This window comes from Amblyraja radiata, chromosome 26, assembly GCF_010909765.2.
Source record: "Amblyraja radiata isolate CabotCenter1 chromosome 26, sAmbRad1.1.pri, whole genome shotgun sequence".
NCBI lineage: Eukaryota > Metazoa > Chordata > Chondrichthyes > Rajiformes > Rajidae > Amblyraja > Amblyraja radiata.
In genome coordinates this window covers 28,515,675-28,540,390 of record NC_045981.1, presented here as the reverse complement: position 1 = coordinate 28,540,390, position 24,716 = coordinate 28,515,675, and the positions used below count along the sequence as shown (strand labels likewise).

Here is a 24,716-nt window from a genome sequence, read left to right as displayed (position 1 = left end):
CCAATCAAAAATCTCAACCCTAGGTCCAGTTCTGACCCTCTCCATAATTATATTGAAACTAATGGTATTGTGATCACTGGACCCGAAGTGCTCCCCAACGCATACCTCCGCCACCTGTCCCGTCTCATTTCCTAACAGGAGGTCCAACACTGCCCCTCCTCTAGTAGGTACCTCTATGTATTGCTGCAAAAAACTATCCTGCACACATTTTACAAACTCCAAACCATCCAGCCCATTTGCCGAATATGTTTCCCAGTCTATTTGTGGAAAGTTGAAATCTCCCACAATCACTACTTTGTGCTTACTACTAATATCTGCTATCTCCTTACATATTTGCTCTTCCAATTCTCGATCCCCATTTGGCGGTCTATAATACACCCCCATAAGTGTTGCTACACCTTTCCCACTTCTCAGTTCCATCCAAATAGCCTCCCTAGATGAGCCCTCCAATCTATCCTGTCAAAGCACTGCTGTAATATCTTCCCTGACTAGTAATGCAACACCTCCACCTCTTACCCCTCCAATTCTATCACACCTGAAGCAACGAAATCCTGGAATATTTAGTTTCCAATCACAGCCCTCCTGCAACCATGTTTCACTGATCGCCACAACATCATACTTCCAGGTGTCAATCCAGACTCTAAGCTCATCCACCTTTCTTACATTAAAATATGCACATTTAAGAAACCCCCGCCTCTTATTCTCTGTTTATTTCCTTTTTTTTCTTTCTCCTCTTGTGCCCGAGTGCTTCCCTTTTCTGCTTCCTGCCTCTCATTCTGTCTACTAAAGACCGAGAGTTGCACGGCCTGACCAAAGCATGCTGAGATCGAGAAAAAAATCTCTCAATCTCCAAACGCAACCCCTACGCGATGGCAATTGGACATGGAAATGTTTATAAATTGTTTTGCTGATGATGTGTGTTATAATGGTATAATGAGTAACGGTATCAATGTTTTTCTCAGCTAAAACTGTAGGAAGGCATTTATCCAGTTAGATCAATTGAAAGATCCGATTTTAAGAAGATAAAAAACATAGAACAGTTCAGCACAGGAACAGGCCCTTTGGCCCACAATATCCGTGCCCAACATGATGCCAAGTTAACCTGATCTTCTCTGATCCTATCCCTGGTAAAGATAGTTAAAGTGGATGTTGAGGGAAATACCCAAAGAGATTGGTCAACTTGGTGTCTTGCAACACAGAGGTGCAAGAAATTCAAGTTTATAAAGTAATCCAAATGAAAATCGACCCCCATGAAAGGCAATGTTACACATTTGTGTAAAGTACCTGAAGGGCATTCAGTGTAAAAACCAATTCATAAATGAGATAGAGCAATTGGTAACATTTACAAAGTAAGGCATTAAACAAGATTATCACATTTTTTGTGGATATGTTACCCAGACACAACGTTCAAAGATACTATAAACTATTAACAGTGAGAAACTTCAAATGAGTTTTAGGGCTCCCACAAGGAAATTGTAATAATTTCTGAAGTGCTATTATAATAGGAATTGGAATGTGAATTTGCCAAGGAAGATTGGTCATTTAAAACATTTTAATTTATAACATTTATTACCCACACTAAAACATACACAAAGCAAAATATCCAAGATTGTTGTTCCACTATACAAATCCTTGTAATTTTAATGGCCCTTTTCTGTTTTCTAACAACATGTAAAATTTAATGACAAAGTATTTAACTTCATTAGAAAATACTATTAAATTGATGTGGTTGTCTGGAAATCTCAAATACAATGCATTCAGAAAGTATTCAGGCCCCTTCACTTTTTCCACATTTGGTTACGTACAGCCTTATTCTAAAATTGACTAAATTCTTTTTTTTTTTTAAATCATCAACCTATACACAATATCCCATAATAAAAAAGGGAAAACAGGTGTTTAGAAATGTTTGCAAATTAATTAAAAATAAATAACTGAAATCTCCACATAGGAACTCTGGAGCTCTGTCAGAGTGACCATCGGGTTCTTGGTCACCTCCCTGACCAAGGCCCTTCGTCCCCGATTGCTCAGTTTGGCTGGACGACCAGCTCTATGAAGAGTCCTGGTGGTTACAAAGTTCTTCCATTGAAGGAGGCCACCGTGTTCTTCGGGTCCTGCAATGCTGCAGAAATTGTTTTATACCCTTCTCCAGATCGGTGTCTCAACACAATCCTGTCTCGGAGGCCTACGGACAATTCCTTCGTCTTCATGGCTTGGTTTTTGCTCTGACATACACTGTCAACTGTTAGGTATGTGCCTTTCCAATTCATGTACAATTAAACACCTGTGTTCGCTTATTTATTATGAGGTATTGTGCGTAGATTGATGATAAATTACAATAGGCTGTAATGTAACAAAATGCGGAAAAAGTGAAGGGGTCTGAATATTTTCTGAATGCACTGTATATCAGGATTTGCTCTTTGCTTTCTGGCTTTCTCTGTCCCACTACACTGCACCTCACCTGTAAATACCCAGGATCTGAAACAACTTAAGAATTATCACAAGCAGAAAAACATCATATAGTTCTTATGGAATCATATGAAATACATTTTATATGTGGGAATCCTTTTGCCTACCGAAATCTTTCCCATAAATTGTTCCAGCAAAAATCCATCGCCAAATCAACCCTCCACCTCAAAAAGATAACAAAAAACAAGTCTTAACCCCCCTTACTCGATCTAATAAAGAATCAGATCCAAGAATCCTCCTTCAAGTCATCCACTGAGAGAAACTACTCTCTTTGCAGAATTAAATCAAATTAGATCTCAATCCTCCCAGCCAAAGTCCCCTTCAGGCTAATTCACAAACCAAATTAGCTACTGCAACAAAATTTAACTAAACATCCCAAAAGAATGAGGACAATCCTCCTCTTCTTTACATTTCCATTCTTTTCTAACAACCCCCCAAGGCAATTTTGACAAAGAACTGAGCACACCTAGAATTTGAAGTTATACTGGCCATCTTTATTCAATGGATCAATTTCTTGCACTAATTTCAAAGTTATTGCTAACATGTCATCACTAAAGGCAAATAAATGGGGTTTTACCTTCTTCAAGTTGAGCAAATGCTTTTGATAGAGAGTTTACATCGCCTTTGGGGATTTTGTACGCCATCATTGCAACAAAACTGAAATGCAAGTATTTAGAAGGGAAAATGTGAATTCTACAGAAGAGTTCTGGACAGATGGATTTACCAGTCAGTGAATGATTACAATTTTCATCCTAGCCAAACTATGTTGAATATATTTAACATTTTGGAAGATTTATCATTGTGTGCAGGTGTATTTGCAATTTAACATTCTCACTCTATGGTGTATATTTCCTTTCTCTCTCTGCGACTACTCATTGTCTAATGCTTTCTAAATAGGTCCAGCATCACTGAAAGGAAGGACCAAATCCAGTGCTTCAATAAACAAACTGCTGGAAGAACTTGGCAGGTCAAGCAGCATCTGTGGGGGCAAAGGGATGGATGATGTTGAGTCTCTACATCAGGACTGAGAGAGCAGAAGGAAGATAGTCTCTATACCGCAGTAGTTAGAGCATTCCAAAACCAGTTCAATGTCACAAATAGCATTGGGATACTACGTAGATATAAAAACTGTATTGTTTAAAAATGGCAAACAGCATAATGGAATCTACAACAGCCAAATAAATTGGGATACAAGGTAACTTAAAGCTTAATTTGGATCATCACAAGAAGCATGAAAACATACTTGAGAATCACATACATATAGAAAACCATTTTGTGTTTTCCACATTAAATGAGTCATATGTTAAGTTAATCATTCTGATCCGCTAAACAACTGGGGGGGGGTAGATGTTCACCGTTAAGGATAAACATATATAAAGTAATTTGTTCCTGGTTTTGGAATGCTGCAGAATAAACAAACCAAATTAGCAACTGCAACTAAATTTAACAAAACATTCCAGTCGTATGTGGGAAAAGCAGAATATTTATATTCTCAAGCAAGTATTGTGACGTGCTCAGTACATGGTTTAAAAATAAATCTCCAAAACCAGTATCTATAACTCTAAATAGGACCAAACATATTCTTATTATCTGGTATTATTCCTCAGTAACTTACTCCATTAACATCAAGAAATGTCCATAAACATTGACAGATAAACTCAGTTAATACATGCATATAATTTTGGATCTTGTGACAATTTAACTCTGAGTCTTAATTTTATAAATGTACACTTTGCAAGTATTAAAATGTTAGAAATATCTGCCACCAGTGCGATTCAAATAGATAATGTTGCCGTGCCCTGTTCACTGGTACCGATTTAAAATTATATCCAATTTACAGCTTTCAATACATAACATTGCATTAAAATGTAACACAATAGTGCAATAAATAAAGTTGTATCATTAAGATCAGAAAGTATCAGGATGTAACAAGGCAAATAAGACACAATGTGTTCAAGAAGGAACTGCAGATGCTGGAAGATCGAAGGTACACAAAAATGCTGGAGAAACTCAGCGGGTGCAGCAGCATCCTTCGCTCCATAGATGCTGCTGCACCCGCTGAGTTTCTCCAGCATTTTTGTGTAAATAAGACACAATGATAATTTTACCTTTCTTGTTGAGAAGCATGGGGAAAGATCTGCATTATTTTTGCATGAAGCTGAGATTTTAGTTGCGATTCATTTGTCTCATCTTTCAGTTTCATTTCCAGTGTATATCCACCGCCATATTTGCTCTTTAAATGCTGAATGGAGCCAATACACCTGTTGGCAAACCAAGATAATCCACATTTCACGTCCTACCAACTCTTGTATATGTTTTATTACACTACTAAACACTGATTCTGACACAATAGCATTGTCACATCTTCATTCAGTTCAGTTTTGGTACAAGTTAGAGCTAGTAGAATTAAGACAATCTAAGCTACATATAAACATATCATGAACCAGCACTAATCTGCAAAGTAACATCACTTCCAATACTTTCACACCCCACAGCATCCATCAACTGACACCACAAATTCAGGTTCATTCAGCAGCAATCTTTTTTTTTTTACACAGTTAGTTATGCGCACATACAATTACCAGTATTCAATGTTGCTATCTGTGTTTTAGCAATTTATAAATTTCAAGTAAATAAAGGTACATAAATATTAACCGACAAATTAATAGTGCTTGCAAGAAATGACCAACTAAAAGCGCTATTAGTGATTCAATGGTAGACAAAAATGCTGGAGAAACTCAGCGGATGAGCCAGCATCTATGGAGCGAAGGAAATAGGCAACGTTTCGGGCCAAAACCCTTCTTCAGACTGATGTGAGGGTTGGGAAGAAGAAAGGAAGAGGAGGAGTCAGGGGGCTGAGGAAGAGCTGAGAAGGGTAGGAGACAGTAAGGACTACCTGAAATTAGAGAAGTCAATGTTCATACCGCTGGGGAACAAACTGCCCAAGCGAAATATGAGGTGCTGCTCCTCAAATTTCCGGTGGTCCTCACTCTGGCCATGGAGGAGGCCCCGGACAGAAAGGTCGGATTCAGAATGGGAGGGGGAGTTGAAGTGCTGAGCCACCGGGAGATCAGGTTGGTTAGTGCGAACCGAGCGGAGGTGTTTGGCGAAGGGATCGCCAAGCCTACGCTTGGTCTCACCCGATGTAGATCAGCGGATGCAATAGATGAGGTTAGAGGAGGTGCAGGTGAATCTCTGTCGCACCTGGAAAGACTGCTTGGGTCCTTGAATGGAGTCAAGGGGGAGGTAAAGCGACAAGTGTAGCATTTCTTGCGGTTGCAAGGGAAAGTGTCAGGAGAGGGGGTGGTTTGGGTGGGAAGGGACGAATTGACCAGGGATTTAGTGATTCAATGCTTATTTGCCTCCTTTATGGTGGCATTTTGTAATCAAATTGGCACCAAAACCAAATTAAAGTAAAAACTGCACGACTGATGCCATTAAACACCTGCAGATTCTACATACATTACTTAACACGTGATCTATCGTCTACTCTAGCAAGACTATTTCACAAAGGAAGTACCGCAGTTGTCCCGACACCATGATTGCCACGCGGTCACAGAGAGCCTCAGCTTCCTCCATGTAGTGGGTGGTGAGAATAGCGCCGCGCTGTCTGTCCTTAAACGCAGCACGAATTGCTCTCCTGAAACGTACAAAAATAAATGGTCTCATATTAAACTTCATTTACAAATTCAGCATTCGCTGGACACATTGTGCAAGTCATAAAATAGTATTAGTTAAATACAACCTATATCCATAAAAATTAATTTTCTTTAAGAATGGGAAAAATGTCAGTTTCATTTCCAGTGAATATCCACCTCCATATCTGCTCCTTAGGTGCTGGATAAAGCCAATGCACCCATGTACAACTAAGATTTGTACATTAAAAATAGCGATTTTCAATGACTGATTTTAAAAAACCCATCGCAATTTGCATTTTGCAATTAAGACATATTTCACTGTCTTACTAACAGTTTTGTTTTAAAACTGTATACGTTTTAATGCCGATTCTGAAGCAACATTATCACATCTTCACTCAATTCAGTTTCACTACAAGTAGCAACGAGTAAAATCCAGGCAATCTCAGCTACCTATAAACACATCATAAACTGGTACTAGTTAGCAATATTACATGTATAAAATGTTATTTCTCACAATTCACTTGTCATGTTTATCTGTGAATTTGTACTTTCTACCTATAGCATTATAACTTACATCTACACCAGTTCCTGTATTTGGATATTGTACCTTTACAAAAGGGGAACGAGTCAAATTTACCAGAACTAAAATAAGTTAAAGTCAAGAAAAGGCAAGATTTTGAAATAGTTGCAACAGATTCCACTTTTCACTTTCAAATTATAGGAAATCCAGCTATATCCATAATCTCAAGGGCAGCAGTAAATTGTTTCAAGAGTATGAAATGATATGCAATAAATATTAAAGGCCAGACGACCAATACTGGAGATGCAACAGATGTCACTCATTGTTTACAACTAGCCTGCTGGAACCTGCATGGGGTAAGCCCGTGGTCCCACAGTGTCAGTAGATGGTTGGTGCACTGGGGCACCTGTGTCAGATGCGTAATGCTTGGTCCTCTCATTGTCTATCTCTGAGCTGAGGAGTTAACCCACTCCATCTCAAATAAGTGGTGTCCTGGAGTAGAAGGCCTCATCTCGAGAACAGATGCAGTGGAGAGACGGGGAAGGGGATGACAGGAGAACAGATGGGAAGAGGTGTGCTCCAAATTGCTAGATCCACCTATCATGCCCCAGATCTTGTCCCACCAATCCTCTTTATACTGGTTTGCTTTCTTTTCAGCAGAGGAGGGGTCTCAACCTAAAACATCGTCCATCCTTTTCCCTTCACCGATGCTGCCTGAGCTCCTCCAGCAGAGGACCCACACCAGCAAATGTTCCAAGTTCCTTAAAACATCTGAGGGAGCTGCTGAAGGGGGAGGTGGTCCCTGCTTCAATGGCCAGGAAACTAAGCTCTGGGTGTGGGGGAGTTGATTCAGCAGCTGGTCAGAAGGCCAGCGTTTAACGTGCTGTTTTGGTCAGCTGTCCTGAGGTAAAGGCAAGGATCAACAGTTGTTCCTGGACCAGCCCGACATAGTCGGCCTCCATTGCCAACAAAGTGCACTAGATTACTTTTAAAGTAGAATAATTTTCTTACTTACCACATGAACTGTTTAGCTTTAGGATCCATACCAGTGGATGGTTCATCCATTAACACAATCTGAGGATTGCCCAGCATACACAGTGCAAAGCACAACTTCAAAATAAGAAAAAAAACACGTTAATTTATAGCACATTCTTATTAATGCGCAATTTAATTATCGGTGGCAATAGTCATGAAGCTGAATGTGCTCCTATATCTAAGATCTCAAAGAACAACAGCTAACTAAATGGGTTACAATTTTGCAAACTTACATAAAGTAAATATTTTAAGTGATTTAGGGAACCCCTAATTGTTTTATTGTAAATCTTTGTGTGCATGGGAAATGAAATGCATTGTTTTTCATTTGACGCCCAGTCTCGGATAATGAAAGAGAACACAGCAGATGCTGGGTAATGTAAAATAAACACGTTGAAAAACTCAGTGGATTAGAAGTCAATGCAATATAGGAATATAGATGTAGCAGGGTTCAAATAAGCACCTGATGAATGCCATTAACCCCAAATATTCATCCTACTTTCCACTCACCATAGACTCTGCCTTACATGTAAAACAGTGCCAAGGTTTTAAATTTACATTGTAAAAATTCAGGTGAAATCTATCAAACTGAAAACTAATTTATTTAGTTCCCATTCAGTCAGAAACATGTTCAACAGGAACGTGCATTGTTTCTCCTTCATACCCCTCTGATAGTGTTTGTATCACTGTTGTGATTCTGAGCGACTGTTGTTCACACGGATATTCTCTCTGGCCTGGAGAGAAACCTGATGGTCTGAGAATTCCTTTAACATCTCACAATAAACTACATTGTTAAACAGCTTTTTAAATAAGGTTCTCAAAAAATCTTTCTAAAGATGGCCAATTCCTCCACTGGTGAAGTAAGGAACCCATTGGTGTAGTATTTGTCCAGAAGGCAGAGTGTTCCAGACCCAGCCACCTTGATACAGGACAAGGCCACATTCATTCAAGATAAGGCACATTCAAACCACCAGCACACACATACTTTTCTCTTTATTCCAGTGGAGACTTGCTTTGTTGGTTTATGAAGATGCTCCCTCAGTTCAAGTGCTTTTACAATGCTGCCAGCAATAAAAAGACAAAATTATTCCTGCTTTCAAAGATGTTGAATAGCAACTCAAACACAACATGTTTATCTAGGTTCTATTTCTATCATTGCTTCATTTGTAATTCACATACAACCTACTGCAGCAAACTCTAAAAAGTATATTGAAAAATAATTACCGATGATTCATTCTTGAAATTAGTCACAGGTTTACTTTGACCTTCTGATGTTTCCTTACCGTTTAATAGCACTTGCTGCATCTTCTTTAGTAAGTCCTTTGATAGCTGCATATATCTCCATATGTTCTTGCACAGTAATCTTAGACCAGAGTGGGTTTATCTGTGCACAGTAGCCAATGGTCTCTGCAGAGCTTTCTCTCTGCAAACCATCAGCTGAATAATCACCCATCAACACCTACAAAAGAAACATGTTAAAGTTATGTTCTAACATGGAACTCTGAAGTGTAACTGACCTAAAGTTGTTTGGCAACACAAGGAACTGCAGATGCTGGAATCTTGAGCACAACACAAAGTGCTGGAGGAACTCAGCGGGTCAGGCAGCATTTGAGGAAGGAATGGATGGATGACGTTTTGGGTCGGGATCCCTCCAGAGATGCTGGCTGACCCTCCAGCACTTTGTATTTTGCTAAAATTCTACTTGATGAGTTATACCATTAAGTCATAAATTAATACACTTTGAAAGACTTTTGATGATTTTGTTTGGTAGCGGAGAGGATGGTGGGGTGGAAGGGGATGGGAAGAGACTGGCTCGTGGTTGTGGTAAAGGATAATTTGTTGTGAGATGCTTGACACGCCAGATGTTCATACATCAGAAGATATATTTGACCCAAAGATACACAAAATGCTGGAGTAACTCCAGGCAACATCTTTCGGGTCGAGACCCTTCTTCAGTCTGAAGGATTGCTTGTGGTCACTTTACATAAAGGCAGATAGTTGCTACTTAAGTTTTAATTGGTAACCTCCTTTGTTACAAGTCTGCAGAATGAATATCCTGAATAAAGGATATTGCTCTGGTCGGATGTACAATAATATGATTACTGGGAACCGTACCTTTCCACGTAAATACTGGGGAATGACTGGGGGAGAGGTGCAGCACTGTCAATAATTCAACTACAGCACACGGATGCATGAATAGAGGAAGGATTGGGGAAAATACTCCTAACAACAGAAGCAGAACAAGAAGCTTGTTGGGCGGAACACTTTAATGAAGTAATGAATAGAGCACCGCCCATAATAAAGGCTAACACCCAACAAGCAGATGATGACCTGGACATTAGCACCGAACAACCAACTAAGGAGGAAAATGTTACAGCCATTAAGTCTCTCAAAAGTGGAAAAGCCCCTGGCCAAGATAACCTTAATGCAGAACTGTTCAAGGCAGACTCAGAACTTGCAGCTGAAGTACTTGTGCCACTTTTCACAGCTATTTGGGAAAGGAAGGATATACCTGATGACTTGTCAGAAGGAGTCATTAGGATACCAAAGAAAGGCAACTTAAGAGAGTGTAACAATTGGAGAGGGATCACTCTTCTATCAATTCCAAGCAAGATTCTGGCAAAGATTATTATACAACATATCTCAGAAGTAGTAGACAAACAGCTCAGGAAAGAACAGGCCAGATTTCATGGTGGGAGGGGATGCATTGACCAGATATTTGCCCTTCGTAACATTATAAAACAGTGCACAAAGTGGCAGAGACAAATATACATCAACTTTGTTGATTTCGAGAAAGTATTTGACAGCATCCACCGAGACAGCCTCTGGTACATACTACGAATGTATGGGATCCCACAGCATATGGTGGAAGTTATTAAGAGTTTCTACACCAACTTCTCTTGCAGAGTGGGGAACAGTAACCACACATTCCAGGTGAAGACAGGAGTCCGACAAGGGTGTGTGATGTTGGCGCTACTCTTCAATATTGTCTAAATTTTATTAGTTATTTATGTTATGACATCGGATGGAAGCTGCATACCAAATCTCGTTGTGCTTATGTGCAATGACAATAAAATATATTATTATTATTATTGATTGGGTGATGCGTCAGACAACCGAAGACCAAGCAAGAGGCATATGATGGATCCTTTTCTCAGCATTGGAAGACCTTGATTTTGCTGATGACTTGGCTCTGGTCTCCCACACTCACAAGCACATGCAGGAAAAATCATCCTGTCTCAGTGACAACAAATTGGCCTAAAGATAAACCAGAAAAAATCTGGTAATGACACTAAACATCCAAAACCCCTTGACAATCCAAGTGAATGGAAACGATCTTCCCATAACTGAGGAGTTTACCTATCTTGGTAGCAAAGACAGACACGATGGCGGAGCACACAATGACATCAAGAACCGGCTAAACAAGGCTAGGAATGTTTTCAGGATGCTAAACAATGTATGGAGGTCCCAGCAATGCAGCACCAAGACCAAGCTGAAGTTATACCGGAGCTGTGTCCTCTCCACCCTCGTATCTGGCTCGGAATGCTGGAGAATGACAGTGAGTGACATCAACCAGCTGTCAGTCTTCCATACTAAGAACCTGAAAAGAATCCTTAGAATATTTTGGCCAAACACCATATCCAATGTCAACTAGAGAGCATGGATCATCATCGTGAGAAGGCGCTGGAACGGGATTGGCCATATACTGAGAAGAAAACCAGACAGCATCCCAAGAATAGCCCTGCACAGGGAAAAGGAAAAGAGGGAGACCCAAAACCACCTGGCGTCGAACTGTAGAGGAGGGAATGAAAACAATGGACCGGACCTGGGGTGGTGTCCAGAAGCTAGCCCAGAACAGACAGGAGTGGAGGACCTAAGTTGCTGCCCTACATGCCAAGAGGCATAATAGGCAGTAAGTAAAGTAAGTAAGTTTCAATTAGTCATTGTGCAGCGAGGCAAAATCGGGGTCCTTTACCTTTGCTGCAATACTGATCCACTTTATTTTGGAGCATTAATGGTACAAAGGAAAAAGAAACTGCAGGGTTGTAATGTGCTCAGCATGTTTTATACACGTCATGTTGTAGTCAACAACATACCTGCCCGGCGGATGGTTCCAGGTCTCCCGTTATCACGGATATCGTAGTGCTTTTCCCAGCACCATTTGGGCCCAGTAATCCCAGAACCTCACCTGGAGAAAAATACATCAAGCAGAAAGTCTTTCATGCAAGGGAAACTTTTACTGCAGTACTTTATTTAACTATCGGTACAAGTACTGCGTATTATGGAAGAGATGCCAAATTACTTTTTGCAGCTGCTGCCGTGTGTCAGCATGTGTGGAGTAATCCTTATACACTTTCAAACAGTTGGAGATGGCAAAAAAATAAGCAGCATTTTTCATTCTTTCATAATTAGAATCTGTGGTCACATTATGCAAATACAGCTATGAGCAATGAGGTTTCAGTGGGCAACGTAACCACTCCTCTGTGACAAGGGAGAGATACAGCTGGAGGAACTCAGCAGGTCAGGCAGCATCTGTGAAGGGAAATGGACAGAAGACCTTTCATGTCGGAACCCTTCTTCAGACTGAAGTGGTGAGGGGGGGGGGGGGGTGAAGCTGGAAAAGAGGTGGATGTGGGGTAGAGCCTGGCAAGTGATAGGTGGATACAGGGGAGGAGTTGATTAGCAGATGGGTGGAGTAAGTGACAAAGGCTAGAAGTGAAAAGGAGACAAAAAGGATGTTAGATAAGGAGAGGAGTGAAATGTGAAGACAGAGAGAGCGATGTGGGTGGAATGGGGCACAGGAAGGTGAGAGAGAGGATAAAATAAATATACAAATAATAGCGATATAAAGACAAGTTATTTAATTGAATAACAAACACATCAGGTGATATAAAAGGTTAAAAACCCAAGGTGCGAGGTGTGGGGGTGTGGGGGGGGGGGGGTGTGGGGAAGAAGAGGCAAGATAAACCCAATTAGTCTGTAATCTGCCAACTACATGCACTTTGTTCAATTGTTTTTTGTTATTATTTTTATAGGGAGTGACTGAGGGTAGGGGAACGGAGAGGGAGGGAGAGATGAGGTAGGGCACGGGAGAGGGGAGAGAAAAGAAGAGGGATGGTGAAGAGGAGGGGGAGGGAGTGCTGGGGGATGAGGGGGAGGATAGGGGTAGGAAGAGGGAAGGCGAGGCAATGGAGGAGGGGAGTGGGAAGAGAGGAGAAGAGGGGGTGAGGGGAGGAAGCAGAGGAGGGTTGGTGGAGGCTGGGGAGAGGGAGGATAACGGAGGAGGGGAATAGGGGACTGGAGGAAGAGTGAGATGGGTTCACATTGATCTTATTTTTTACAGGTTATTGCCACTTTAAACTTTAAAAACATCAGTCGCGCCTGCACAGTTGGGGGCTATGGGCGAGTGGTGGAATATTGAGGGAAAGGGGCCCACCGGGTCCCACTTGGTCTCGTAAAGGTTAAAAACCTGGGTGTGAGGTGTGGAGGGGGGAGAGGAAAGAAGAGGTAAGATAAATCAAATTGGTCTGTAATCTGCCAACTACATGCACTTCATTCAATAGTTTTTTGGGGGGGTTTTGCTGTTTGCCATCTATATTTGACCATTTAAACTATCATGCCCAAAAAAATATATTTACCTTTCCTTACACAAAAGGAAACATTTTTGATTGCCACAGTGTTTTTACTTTTTTTCTTTGAAAACCATTTGCAGGTCTGCAGCTTTCCCGAGTAAACTTTACGCATTTTATTGACCACAATCGCTGGTTTCTACATAATTAAAAAGGGAGAACATTTCATAAATCTCTTAATTAAAATGTCCTGCTTGTTCTTGCAAACAGACATCCCTAGCCACCCATATACCAGTCTGTCACTGGAGTAAATCCATCAGCCACTTAAGAAAATCAGGGCATAAGCATCTTCACATCAACATTTTCACATTCATTGCACCAAACACATTTTATCTGACATTGCCAATTGCCTCTGTCATTGTCCACACCAATTAACATTTAGAGAATATTACTTTTATAATAAACTATGCTTTAATGCAATTAGACAGAATTGCTAAGGTGGAAGGCAAGTTCATGGCAGGACAGAAAGACTGGGTGGGAACAAGAACCAAGAGTGGAAGGTATTAAGGAGAAAAATCCCTAAATTAAGCACCGGTCATCTGAAATGTCCAGTGCCCATGGGGATTGAATGAAGACAGTAAGGAACCAAAAAGGCCTAGGACCGTTAAATTCTCAAAGGGTTGTTCGATGGTGGGAGTTTGCAAAAATAAGCTGGGGCAGTCTTTGGATTGATGTAAATACCTGAATGAGAATATTACATATTAAACAGCTGTGGATAGGACATCCCAATAGATGAACAAGCACGATAGTCAGAATTAGTTCCACCTTGGGTGCTGAAAGCGGCTTTACGCAGGTGGGGAGATTACTCTTCGAACAGATGACAATACCTATCAGCATGGTGCTCTTTTGGCAATGTGATAATTGAAAGAAAATTAAAGGCCAATCCTGGCTCCTCCTGCCAATTATAAATAGCATTTGTCCATTTTTAATTATTCTGCACTATCTTCAATTTTACATCTACAATAGAACAAGGCTTGACAGCTTGCCAGTATAAGAGATTTACTGACAGCTCTCATGACCATTTACTGATCCTGCATCGGGCACACACTGGTCAAAAGGGAAAGTTATAATTTTGAAACAAGCACTTTTTGAGTGATGAATGGAGGCAGGCTCGAAGGGCCGAATGGCCTACTCCTGCACCTATTTTCTATGTCTGACGGAGACATGTTTATGTGATACAGCCACCCGCACTGTCTTTGAGGAAGTAGCACTGGTTCCTGTGCTGTGACTCTGCAGTAAAGTGTGCACTCGATTAAGCCAGCAATGAGCCACAGTCAAAGGAACAGCACCTTTAGATGGCAATGTTTCTTCAAATCCCTGATTGACACAACAACGAAAGATGTTTTGCCTTGAGGTGTTTTGGCACCAAAAGTGTCAAGGCACAACTTATATTTGACATCAATTGTAGAAAAACTACTTGTAGTAATCCTTTGAATTTCATCTAAGAGCAAATGTTACCAAATTTGTGTAATTATATTCATGTAAAAATATATCATAAAGTGGTTAACAAGGGGTCATGAATACTTATTATTAATGAGATCAAAAGGTGGATTTCTGGAATAGGGTTAAAACCAGGGAAGGATGCTCCACTAGAGGAGTTTAAAAAAAAAAAACCTCTTGTAAAAGCAAAATTATTTTTCACAGCACAGTAAGAAAATCTGACGCTAAATCCTGGATGAGTAAGCCATTCAGAATTTCACTGGCATTTTATTCTTGCATATCACATATTTTAGATTTGGTCAAAGTGATGCAAAATGAAACCCACAAAATAATCAATGTAAATTACTTCCAGCACAGAAAGAATTTAAAGAAAAAACTATTTTGCCAGATTAAAAACTAGGCTACAAACAGGCAAATTCATTCTATTTCTGGACTTTACATTAATTCAGACTTTAAAGATGCCATTAAAATGACGAATTTCTTGTAACTAAATGAAATATTTGAAAAGATTCAGAATATCTAATGTACCGATTAGTAGATAACAATTGAATTTGTCATATTGTCAAAAGTCAGATTCTTTAGTTTGTGACATCAAATAATGTCTATATTTTGCGATACATGTTTTTAGCTGCATTAATTATACTGCAACACGATACCATAGAATCATCAACCTACACGTTTCATAGCAAAGCAAACCCTGCTGTTTACTGGCAGATTTGACATTCTGCAGGCTGTAAATATATTTGAGGCACAATATAATTCTCAAAAGTAGTGTGGTTTTGGTTGCAGCATGCGTTGTGAAACACAGCTGTGACTAAAGTGGCGACCTTGAAGTGGGACTCTGTTTCTGTCTGTGCTAATCAAAGCCGGTTGCAAATAGTGGTTGTAATTTTCCAGGAAAAACATCAAAAAAAAATTAAAGGGTATTCTGAACATTAATATCTAATTTTCAAAATCCACAAACAAATGTGAGTTTGAGCATCTAAAACAAAACCAAGGAGATGCAAGAAAGTGCAGATGATGGAACTTCAAGCAAAACACAAAGTGCTGGAGAGACACAGCGGGTCAGCAGTTGGAGGTAATGGATAGGGGACATTTCGGTTCGGGATCCTTTCTCAGAAAGAAATCCATGTTACCACACAGTGTCATGTGTATATTACCTCCTCGCAGCTCTGACAGGTTAAAGCCTCTCGAACCCTCGCCCTCTCCGCTTTGACATCATCATCCTCATTCTCGGGTTCTTCTGTGTTGAGTTTGAATTTCCTTTTTGAAGGAAGAATTCTAAAATGAAAGAAACATTTTCTTCTTTAAAAAATAAGAATGATGCTAAATTAATTTTACCTTGAAAAAGGAATAGAATCCAAATTGAACTGTGATCACGTTTTCCAGAAACCAAAATAAACAGTTCAACATTTGGAGAAATTAGACTATCATATTTTTTATTTTCACAAGAAATACGTTCAAGCTAAATTTTGCCTTCCACTCTCCAGAGGTCCATGAAAACGAAGGATCCAAACCTCTGCCTCATGGCCACAGATTCCCACTCCATTGGTGTCATATTCCAAACATGTTCTGGTCTCACCCAAGCCCAGATTCATGCCATCCATGTTGTTAATATCTAGATCAGGTCTTAAGTATTTAAGAAACAGTTTTGACATGGCTATTTATTAAGTCCGTGAAGTTGACAAACCTGCAACATTTATCTGCTCGAATTGCTTTTCCTCCATGAATCTGTTCTAGTCGCCGTAGTACAAATAGTAGAACTATACACTGAATGTACGGCTAAAACACAAAACAAAATGGGTTCATCTAAACAGTGAGTAAAACCACAATTTGTTGTATTAGCTCATTGATTTTATAACACAATGCAAAAACATAAGCTTGGAGAAAAAATGGTCTAAGTACATAGCTGCACTGATTAATATTCATGTCATAGTGACGTATGCATCAGGTGAGCCTCTTCAGTATGACAATTATCTATCTTCCTGAAGCTACCATTAGCTTATTACCCCCAAACAGAAACAACTGTCCAATGATCTTAACAAGGATCAACCTCCACACAAAAGCCTTCACTTATGAATGACAGTAGGGAAGAAAGACACAGGATTATTAAAAGGAGACCAGACTTGCTCAAATTGCAAGGTCTCTCTCATCACTAGTGTGCTGGTAAATTATCTAAAATACCAAATAACACTCTCTCTCTCTCTCTCTCTCTCTCTCTAAAGTTAGAGGTGTACAGAATCATGAGAGAAATAGAAAGAGTTAAATCACAGAGACTTTTTCTCAGGGTAGGGGAATCAAGAACTAGAGGGCATAGGCTTAAGATGAGAGGAGAACTTGAGGGGCAATGTTTTCTCTCAGAAGATGGTGAGTATATGGAACAGCTTGACAGAGGAAGTGATTGAGACATGTACAATAACAACATTAAGAAAACACTTGGGCAGGTACATGTTTAGACACTTGGGCAGGTTCATAGGAAAGGTTTAGCGTGATATGGGACAAATGTGGAAACATGGGACGAGCTTACATGAGCATCTCGGTCAGCATTGATGAGTTGGGCTGAAGAACTTGTTTTCATGCTGAATTACTCTACACTTCTACCTGATTTGTAAAAAACAAACTTGTATTTGACAAATGTATTCATTTCAATGATTAGAAAGTAATACCTACTGAGATGATAGTTATCAGGATATTATTTTCCCATTGCAGGTAGGTTCCTAATGTTGGGTTGGGCTCATCCTTATGATCCAGAAATACCTGTGTATTCAAGTGGCATCAGAGAACGTTGAGGTTGGCAATTTAAAGACGTGTAGCATAACTGGAATCAATAATTCAATACATGCACCAAAACTAAATGCATAGGTTAAAATGCAATTGTTTATTAAATGTAGTCATCAGATACTGCGCAATAAAAAAGACTAATAGAAAGACCATTCAGTAACAAGCCATTTTGGGGTTCATCAAAACTGTTCCCAAGATTATCTAACGCTCATTTTCACAGCCCATCTTTATCATTTATACACAAAGATCTTTTCGCCCAGATCCAAAGAAAGTTTCTGTCAGCCATTTTTCAATTATTATTTCCTGCCGCTAACACTATAAAGCACGAGGGTTTAAAAAAAATGTTCAATTGCAACACTGCTGTCAACGATCTTAAAACTTACCTAATTCAGTAACAGAAGGCAAAATCAAATCATTGATTTGAATGCAGGTTATAAGGGCCCTTGCACTTTAGTTTTACAACTTGGTTCTCGTTATGTACATCTTAATGCACCATTTTTTAAATTTATGTTGCAAGTTCTGTTTCATTCTTTGAAATGTAGATTGAGGAACACAAAAAGCAAAATGTACAAACCATTTTCCTTCATCTTGTAAAGATACTGCTCTGTTACTACAGGGATATTTTGAAAGGACTTTCTTCCCAAGTATTTATCATGTTTTAATATTATCACATCAACTTCTACTAGATCTACTAGATCAACATCAACTAGAACATTGTGATAATTCTCACAGCACGCCTTCTGTCTATGTTCAGAACCAGTTTCTCAAAAGACCCATTTTCTATTTATATTTTCCCTGTCTAGGTCCAATGAGCTCAGTTTGAAGGAGGTGTCTGTCTCTAATGCGGTATTCAATGGTATTTTCAACTTCCCTATCAGCAGGCCCGCCCCGCCCGTTGCAGTCAGCCCACAGAGGAGGACTCGCCCCACAGGGGGCTGCTGCCAATGGAGAAGTGGTTGAAGCGAAGTGGTCGGGTCAGAGCCCCGAAATCGACTTGAAGCCCAGAGATCGAGTTGAGCTGAGGACAAGGTCAGGTCGGGCCAAGGACGAGTCGGTGCCTCAAGGTCGGGTCAGAGTTTCGAATGGAGTCGGGCCGAGGACGGAGCCTCAGGGTCGAGGGGCCATGTCACTGGGAACAAAGTGGGACCCGGTGTGGGGAAGCCACCAAGAGCTAAGGGGGGCCTGGCGTAGAGGGGTGAAGAAGGGATGAGCACTTTTTGCAACTGTGTCGTTGTCTTTGTGGCGGCCCTTTTGTGCATGCAAATAATTTTACTGCACCTAGCTACCTACAAGTGACAATAAAGTATTATCATCATCAGCTGGGATCAGGCACAGGTGTGGAACACCAATGCTCTCACTGAAGAAAGGGAAGCCTACTAGACCGCCTGAACTCAGTGTAATTTGTAACAGTCCAGAGCACGGCGCTTGGCATTGTTTCCCTCGCACCTGCCTCATCATTCAGAAGGCCAGTTTCTCTCCCCAAGGGTGGTACCACTCAATGGCTTATGTAACACAAAACAATGAACATGATTAATCTTCCCGATGGCTAGGGTCAGAAGCGTGCCTAGATATTTTGAGTCCTTGCTGCTGGTGCGATGAACAGAGGTTTTGTGAGTCTTCCCTCATTGTGTGGAAGTGATGCTTTCTGCACAATGAGGGATTAACAACAGAACCTTGGCATTGCAGGTATATTTAATAAGCAACATTGCTGCACATATTTAATAAGCAACAGTTCTATTACACATTGACACAGGTCGCGTAAAATAACTCTTACTTTGGCTGTGAAGTATAAGCATCCTGTAATTACATAAGGAGGAATAAAGACAGAGAATATGCAGTGCAGTATAGTGGCAGCAGTCTCTTTCAGTATGAGCCGGACTATGAACACTAGACTGACTGAAGCTATGTTGATCTACAAGAAAACAGAAAAGCAGAGTCAAAAAACAGCATGAAAATATATTTTTGATAAGTTCAGTCACTATCCAATTAATAAAAAATCAACATACAACTTTGAAACCCCAAAGGAAGATTAATAAATTGTTTTATTGAAACATCGGAAATTATAAAATCAGTCAAATTTTGGCCTGGATTTTGTGGTTTTAATAATAGCAAAAATCTAAATATCTTGGAAAATCTCATAGTTGCTAACAGTGAATCAGACCCCTGGTACAGACTATAGTTTGCACCCTGTTCACCAAAATAAAGGAAATAAGCCAAATTCACATTCTCCAATCCCTCATGACTGACCAATTTTACACCACTCAACCCAAGTTGATAATCTCCTGGACCAAGGGCCCGAGGTCATTGTCTGCCACACCTCGGTGGTGCATCTCAGCGACAGAATTTTAGGATTAGATAAGAATGACAATTTGTTCAGCGTCATCTATCCATGTTCTCCAGAGATGCAGGCTGATCTGCTGAGTTACTCCAGCAGTGTTCTCTACAGCATGGACCAGCTGGGTCGAAGGGCCCGTTTCCATGCTTCATAGCTCTATTTCTCTGTAAGAGGTATCCTTATTGTGGAACATAATGGCTACCATCAGTTCCCACAAACAGTTGTCGCAACATATTGCTTGGTCGGCCTTAATTATTAATAATAGTGCCTCTACCACAAAGTTCCACATTTCTCAGTCACATGCCATGCATTAGTAGAACCCACAGACTTGTTTACTCTGCATCAACATATTTTACGTCAGCAAGCTGAAGTTAACTGGAGAAACAAGAGGCTGCAGATGCTGGAATCTGGAGTCAAAGATAAACTGTTGGAAGAACTCAGCGGGTCAAGCAGCATCTGTGAAGGCTAAGGAATGATCGGTGTTTCAACTAAAGACCCTGCATCAGGACTGAGAGTGTAGAGGGGAGACATTCAGTCTGTGTAAGTGGGAGCAAGGGGTGAGACAGAGGCTGGAGGGTGATGGGTGGGGCCAGGTTTGGTGGTGGGTGGGGAATGTCGGCTGATGGAGCCAGGTGTGGGAGGGAGAGGGTTGAGGAACAGGCAGGTGGGGTGATAGCTGGATACATGAGAGAAAAAATACATGTAGGCAAATGGGGGAGTGAAGGGGATCAATTTCTAGCTGATTAAAATTGCCGAGCAGACTATTTGCATCCACTCTGTACGATACGCTTGGCTTGGCAAATTAAGCTCGATGCTGTGCCGAAATATAGTTTTTCCAATTTATGAATCATAATATGTGTAAAATAATAACTGAAGATTTTGCTTCCTGTTTGGTGATTGTGGTGATTCTTTGATGCGACCTGCAGCTTGCAGACATAATTACTGCTGGACACCCACAGATATCCTCGAATTAGACATATGCCTATCCTGAGATCATTACTCTTAAAGGGAGACTTTCTTCTTTCACACGAAGCAACAAACTCCCAGCCACTGTTCTTGTTTTGTTCTAAGGCCGAACTTACCATGACTGAAGAGATCATAAAAAAGTCTCGAGAAGACTGTATCCGATCAAACCTGAAGGAATAAGCATAGCAGAAGAGGGTCATCGCTGGGGCCCAGCCAATCAGACACAGCATCTGGAAAACAAGAGAGATCAGAGAAGCGGAGACAGCCGCTGGGTGTGCCGTGCAGGCCAGTGCTCATCTATGCATCAATATCCAAGTCCATGCAAGGTCAGACTCTCCCAGACAATTCAATTAGCTTCAAAGTGCACCCAAGAGACCTCTAATACCCTGATGGACTTGAGTCACCAGAAATAAAACTCACAAAATTATATTATGGAATTCCTACATTACTTAAGTGCATCTCATTGTACTGGAAACTGATTTTTACCGGGAGATTAGCAGTGGCCTTTTAAAGAATACTGATTATTTACAATGAAATAAAAACAAAAAAACACTGGATACCAGGTAGTCAAACAACTGGAGACACAAAGAACTGCAGACGCTGGAAACTAGAGCAAAACACAAAGTGCTGGAAGAATTCTGCAGTTCATGCAGAATTTTAGAGAGAATGAACAGATGATGTTTCGGGTCAGGAACCTTCTTCAGTGTGAAACTCCATTCGTCCATTTCCCTCCACGGATGCTGTTTGACTCACTGAGTTCCTCCAGCACTTTTGTTTTTTTGCTCAGGCAGCCAGACAGCATGAACTAAAATAACAACAGAGTGGACGTTTCAGATCAGCACTGGGAAAGAGATGAAAGTAACTTTAAGTTGCAGAAATAGCGGTGGGAGGGATGGAAGGAACAACTCTGTGATTCACACAGAGAGTGGTGAATCTCTGGAATTCTCTGCCACAGAAGGTAGTTGAGGCCAGTTCATTGGCTATAGTTAAGAGGGAGTTAGATGTTGTCCTTGTGGCTAAAGGGATCAGAGGGTATGGAGAGAAGGCAGGTACAGGATACTGAGTTGGATGATCAGCCATGATCATATTGAATGGCGGTGCAGGCTCAAAGGGCCGAATGGCCTACTCCTGCACCTATTTTCTATGTTTCTATGTTTTTATACGGTGAGACCAAATCAAATGGGTTAATGGAGAAATTAGCAGCAGTGATGTTTTGCCTGTGTGAGTATATTAGCATGAATTTTGAATGGGAGAACCATTTTGTCAGCCTCCTTACACCATATCAACCACACTGGGCACCTGGTGGTTTTAAATCATTCCTGTCAAACAAGCTGCTTGTGTGCCAGCTTCATCCCAATGTAGTCCTCTGAGATCCAAGGGTGTCATGAGAGTATCAGGAGTGTTTTATTGCCATATGACCCAAAATGGAACAAATGAAATGCTTACTTACAGCAAGGGGATATCAGGGGCCTTTCTCAATCTCCAACCTCCTGACTGTGGTCTCAAACTTGTCCCTTATCTCACCTCTGCATTTTGCCCGGGCCAATTTCCATGCAATACAAAGTAATTCAGCAGGTCAGGCAAATTTCTGGAGAACATGGATAGGACATTTTTCAGTCTGAAGATGGGTCCCAACCCGAAACGTCACTTATCCATGTTCTCCAGAAATGCTGCCTGACCCGCTGAGTTACTTCAGCACTTTGTCTTTTTTTGTAAACCAGCATCTGCAGATCCTTGTATTTACAATCTCCATGCATCTCTTTTGGCAGCCAATACTGTCTCTACACACCCTTCAGTTTTGATTCCCACTGGGCTGTCTGCAGGAGTTAGTGAGATGTGAAGTGGCCTTGAACGTTGCTCCTTGAAGGACCGCACCATTCACCTCTACAACCACTGCCCTTCCCTGCCCACACCCTGCTTTCAAATGCTCTCTGACACTGCCCCAAGCATCATGTTCATTTTGCACCATTTGGGATGGATTTGGGGAAGTGAAAATGAACGGGGACAGCAGGTTTCCTTTTCTTATGGATATCCATAAATCAATCAGGTTGCCTAATTAATTTATTATTGGTTAATTTAAATTATTGGATGATTTAACTTTAAAAATGAAAATATTTAGTTCAATACTATTTTATTTCAATAACTCCAATAATAAAGTACACTTATCCCATTTACAGAACGTGATCCATTGTGTTAACAATACATTGATTAATTTGCTTCAGTATGTTTTTCTATTAATGCAAAACTTTGAAGAGTTTATTGATTTAACCTAATGCTTCATCCATTTCCCCACTGCAATCCACATAAATAGCTTACATTTATTTTAACTTCTTTTAAGTGAACATTTCGGTTTTCAATAATATTACATTTGATATGACTATTTGGCCTGTTCAATTTAATAGTTAATTTACAAAACTAAAATGACCGTACTAATGATATTACTTACCATTGAAATTATAGCACCCAGATGAAACAAGAATGTGGAATTAAATGCAATCACAAAGCCAAGCATGAACACAAGCAAGATGAAATACACGGGGATATCCACCAATCCATAGCCACACCAGTAGGCAGAAGGAAACAGACCAGATATCCGGAGCAGAGAGCGAGATTTAATCTGCAAATAGAAACCAGCTTGAGTTTCTCCACATGTAACTTAAATTCAAAGTGGCAGTTATCAGACCAATTCTATTCATAAATCACTCACAATATTCAGCTGAACCCAATGTCCTAGATATAGTCTTTGCTGTTTTTTCTCCCTAAATTTATTCTAACTGGATGGATCTTGCACAAGTGTGACACCTCTCCAATGTTCTCTCATTTGGTTCTCATTTTCTTTCATTGCAAATTCATTATTTATTTAATTTGATCGCCGAGCGAACACCTTGACTGCATTCTTGAAGTAATGGTACCCAACAAAAAAGATCAACATGCTTGCTATTCAACATAATCAGGATCTTCAGTGGGTGTACCTCAAATCTATTTTATCTATCAGACTTTTTATTTGAAGCGTAGGAAGCTGAAGGTGTACAAAGTGCAAGGATAAATTGAATGCTCAAAGTCTGTTTCCCAGGGTAAAAGATTTAAAAATCATGGATTCAAAAACTAGAGGGCATCAGCTTAAGTTGAGAGGAGAGAAATTTAAGAGGGACATTAGGGGCAACTTTTTCCAATTAGAGGGTAATCTGTACCTGGAATGTGCTGCCAGAAGATGTTATGGAAACAGGTACAATTATGATTTCAAAGGCACTTGTAAAGGTATATGAATAGGGGGGAGAGGTTTAAGAAGGATATGGGCCAAATGTAGGCAAATGGGACTAGCCCAATATGCCAGCACAGAGAAGGTGAGCAGAAGGGCATATGTGTATAAAGTAGGTGTACAAAATCATGAGAGGAATGGATCGGATGGACACAGAGACAATCGAGAACCAGAAGGCATAGGTTTAAGATTTAATAGGAATCTGAAATGCAGCTTTTTCACACAAAGGGTGGTGGGTGCATGGAACTAGCTGCCAGAGAAGGTAGTTGAGGCAGGGACTATCGCAATGGTTAAGAAGCAATTAGACAGGTACCCATTTCGAGGGATATGGGCCAAATGCAGGCGTGGGACTAGTGTAGGTGGGACATGTTGGTCAGTGGTGGCAAGTTGGGCCGAAGAGCCTGTTTCCACATTGCTAGACTCTATGACAATGTCTCTTCACCATCTATGTATCTTCACCACCAAACCACACCCTATTGATTCTTATAAACAAAACTGCTTCAGCCTGGGTTTAATTGCTACACTGAGAACAAAGTGCAAAGATAAAAGTCTTGTGTCTGTATCAACAACATGAAAAATGTTTTGACTGTAACGTGGCCCCATTGTTTTTGATCAAACGATACAACTTCCTGTCAGCATCATGTCCCAA

At 40.5% G+C, this 24,716-nt stretch overlaps 1 protein-coding gene across 3 annotated transcripts in view; it reads right to left on the bottom strand.

Moving 5' to 3' along the window:
- Nucleotides 1-24,716, bottom strand: part of abca5 (ATP binding cassette subfamily A member 5) — a 95,185-nt gene that overhangs the window by 6,783 nt on the left and 63,686 nt on the right. For all 3 annotated transcript variants that reach the window (XM_033044558.1, XM_033044559.1, XM_033044560.1), the window contains 14 exons: nucleotides 23,255-23,425; nucleotides 20,925-21,038; nucleotides 19,282-19,419; nucleotides 17,397-17,483; nucleotides 16,417-16,508; nucleotides 15,887-16,007; nucleotides 13,296-13,425; nucleotides 11,754-11,845; nucleotides 8,940-9,115; nucleotides 8,642-8,717; nucleotides 7,640-7,734; nucleotides 5,987-6,106; nucleotides 4,575-4,727; nucleotides 3,044-3,123 (listed from right to left, as the gene is read on the bottom strand). In XM_033044558.1, coding sequence (XP_032900449.1) covers nucleotides 3,044-3,123; nucleotides 4,575-4,727; nucleotides 5,987-6,106; nucleotides 7,640-7,734; nucleotides 8,642-8,717; nucleotides 8,940-9,115; nucleotides 11,754-11,845; nucleotides 13,296-13,425; nucleotides 15,887-16,007; nucleotides 16,417-16,508; nucleotides 17,397-17,483; nucleotides 19,282-19,419; nucleotides 20,925-21,038; nucleotides 23,255-23,425 — 1,645 coding nt within the window. The remainder of the gene's footprint in view (nucleotides 1-3,043; nucleotides 3,124-4,574; nucleotides 4,728-5,986; nucleotides 6,107-7,639; nucleotides 7,735-8,641; nucleotides 8,718-8,939; nucleotides 9,116-11,753; nucleotides 11,846-13,295; nucleotides 13,426-15,886; nucleotides 16,008-16,416; nucleotides 16,509-17,396; nucleotides 17,484-19,281; nucleotides 19,420-20,924; nucleotides 21,039-23,254; nucleotides 23,426-24,716) is intronic.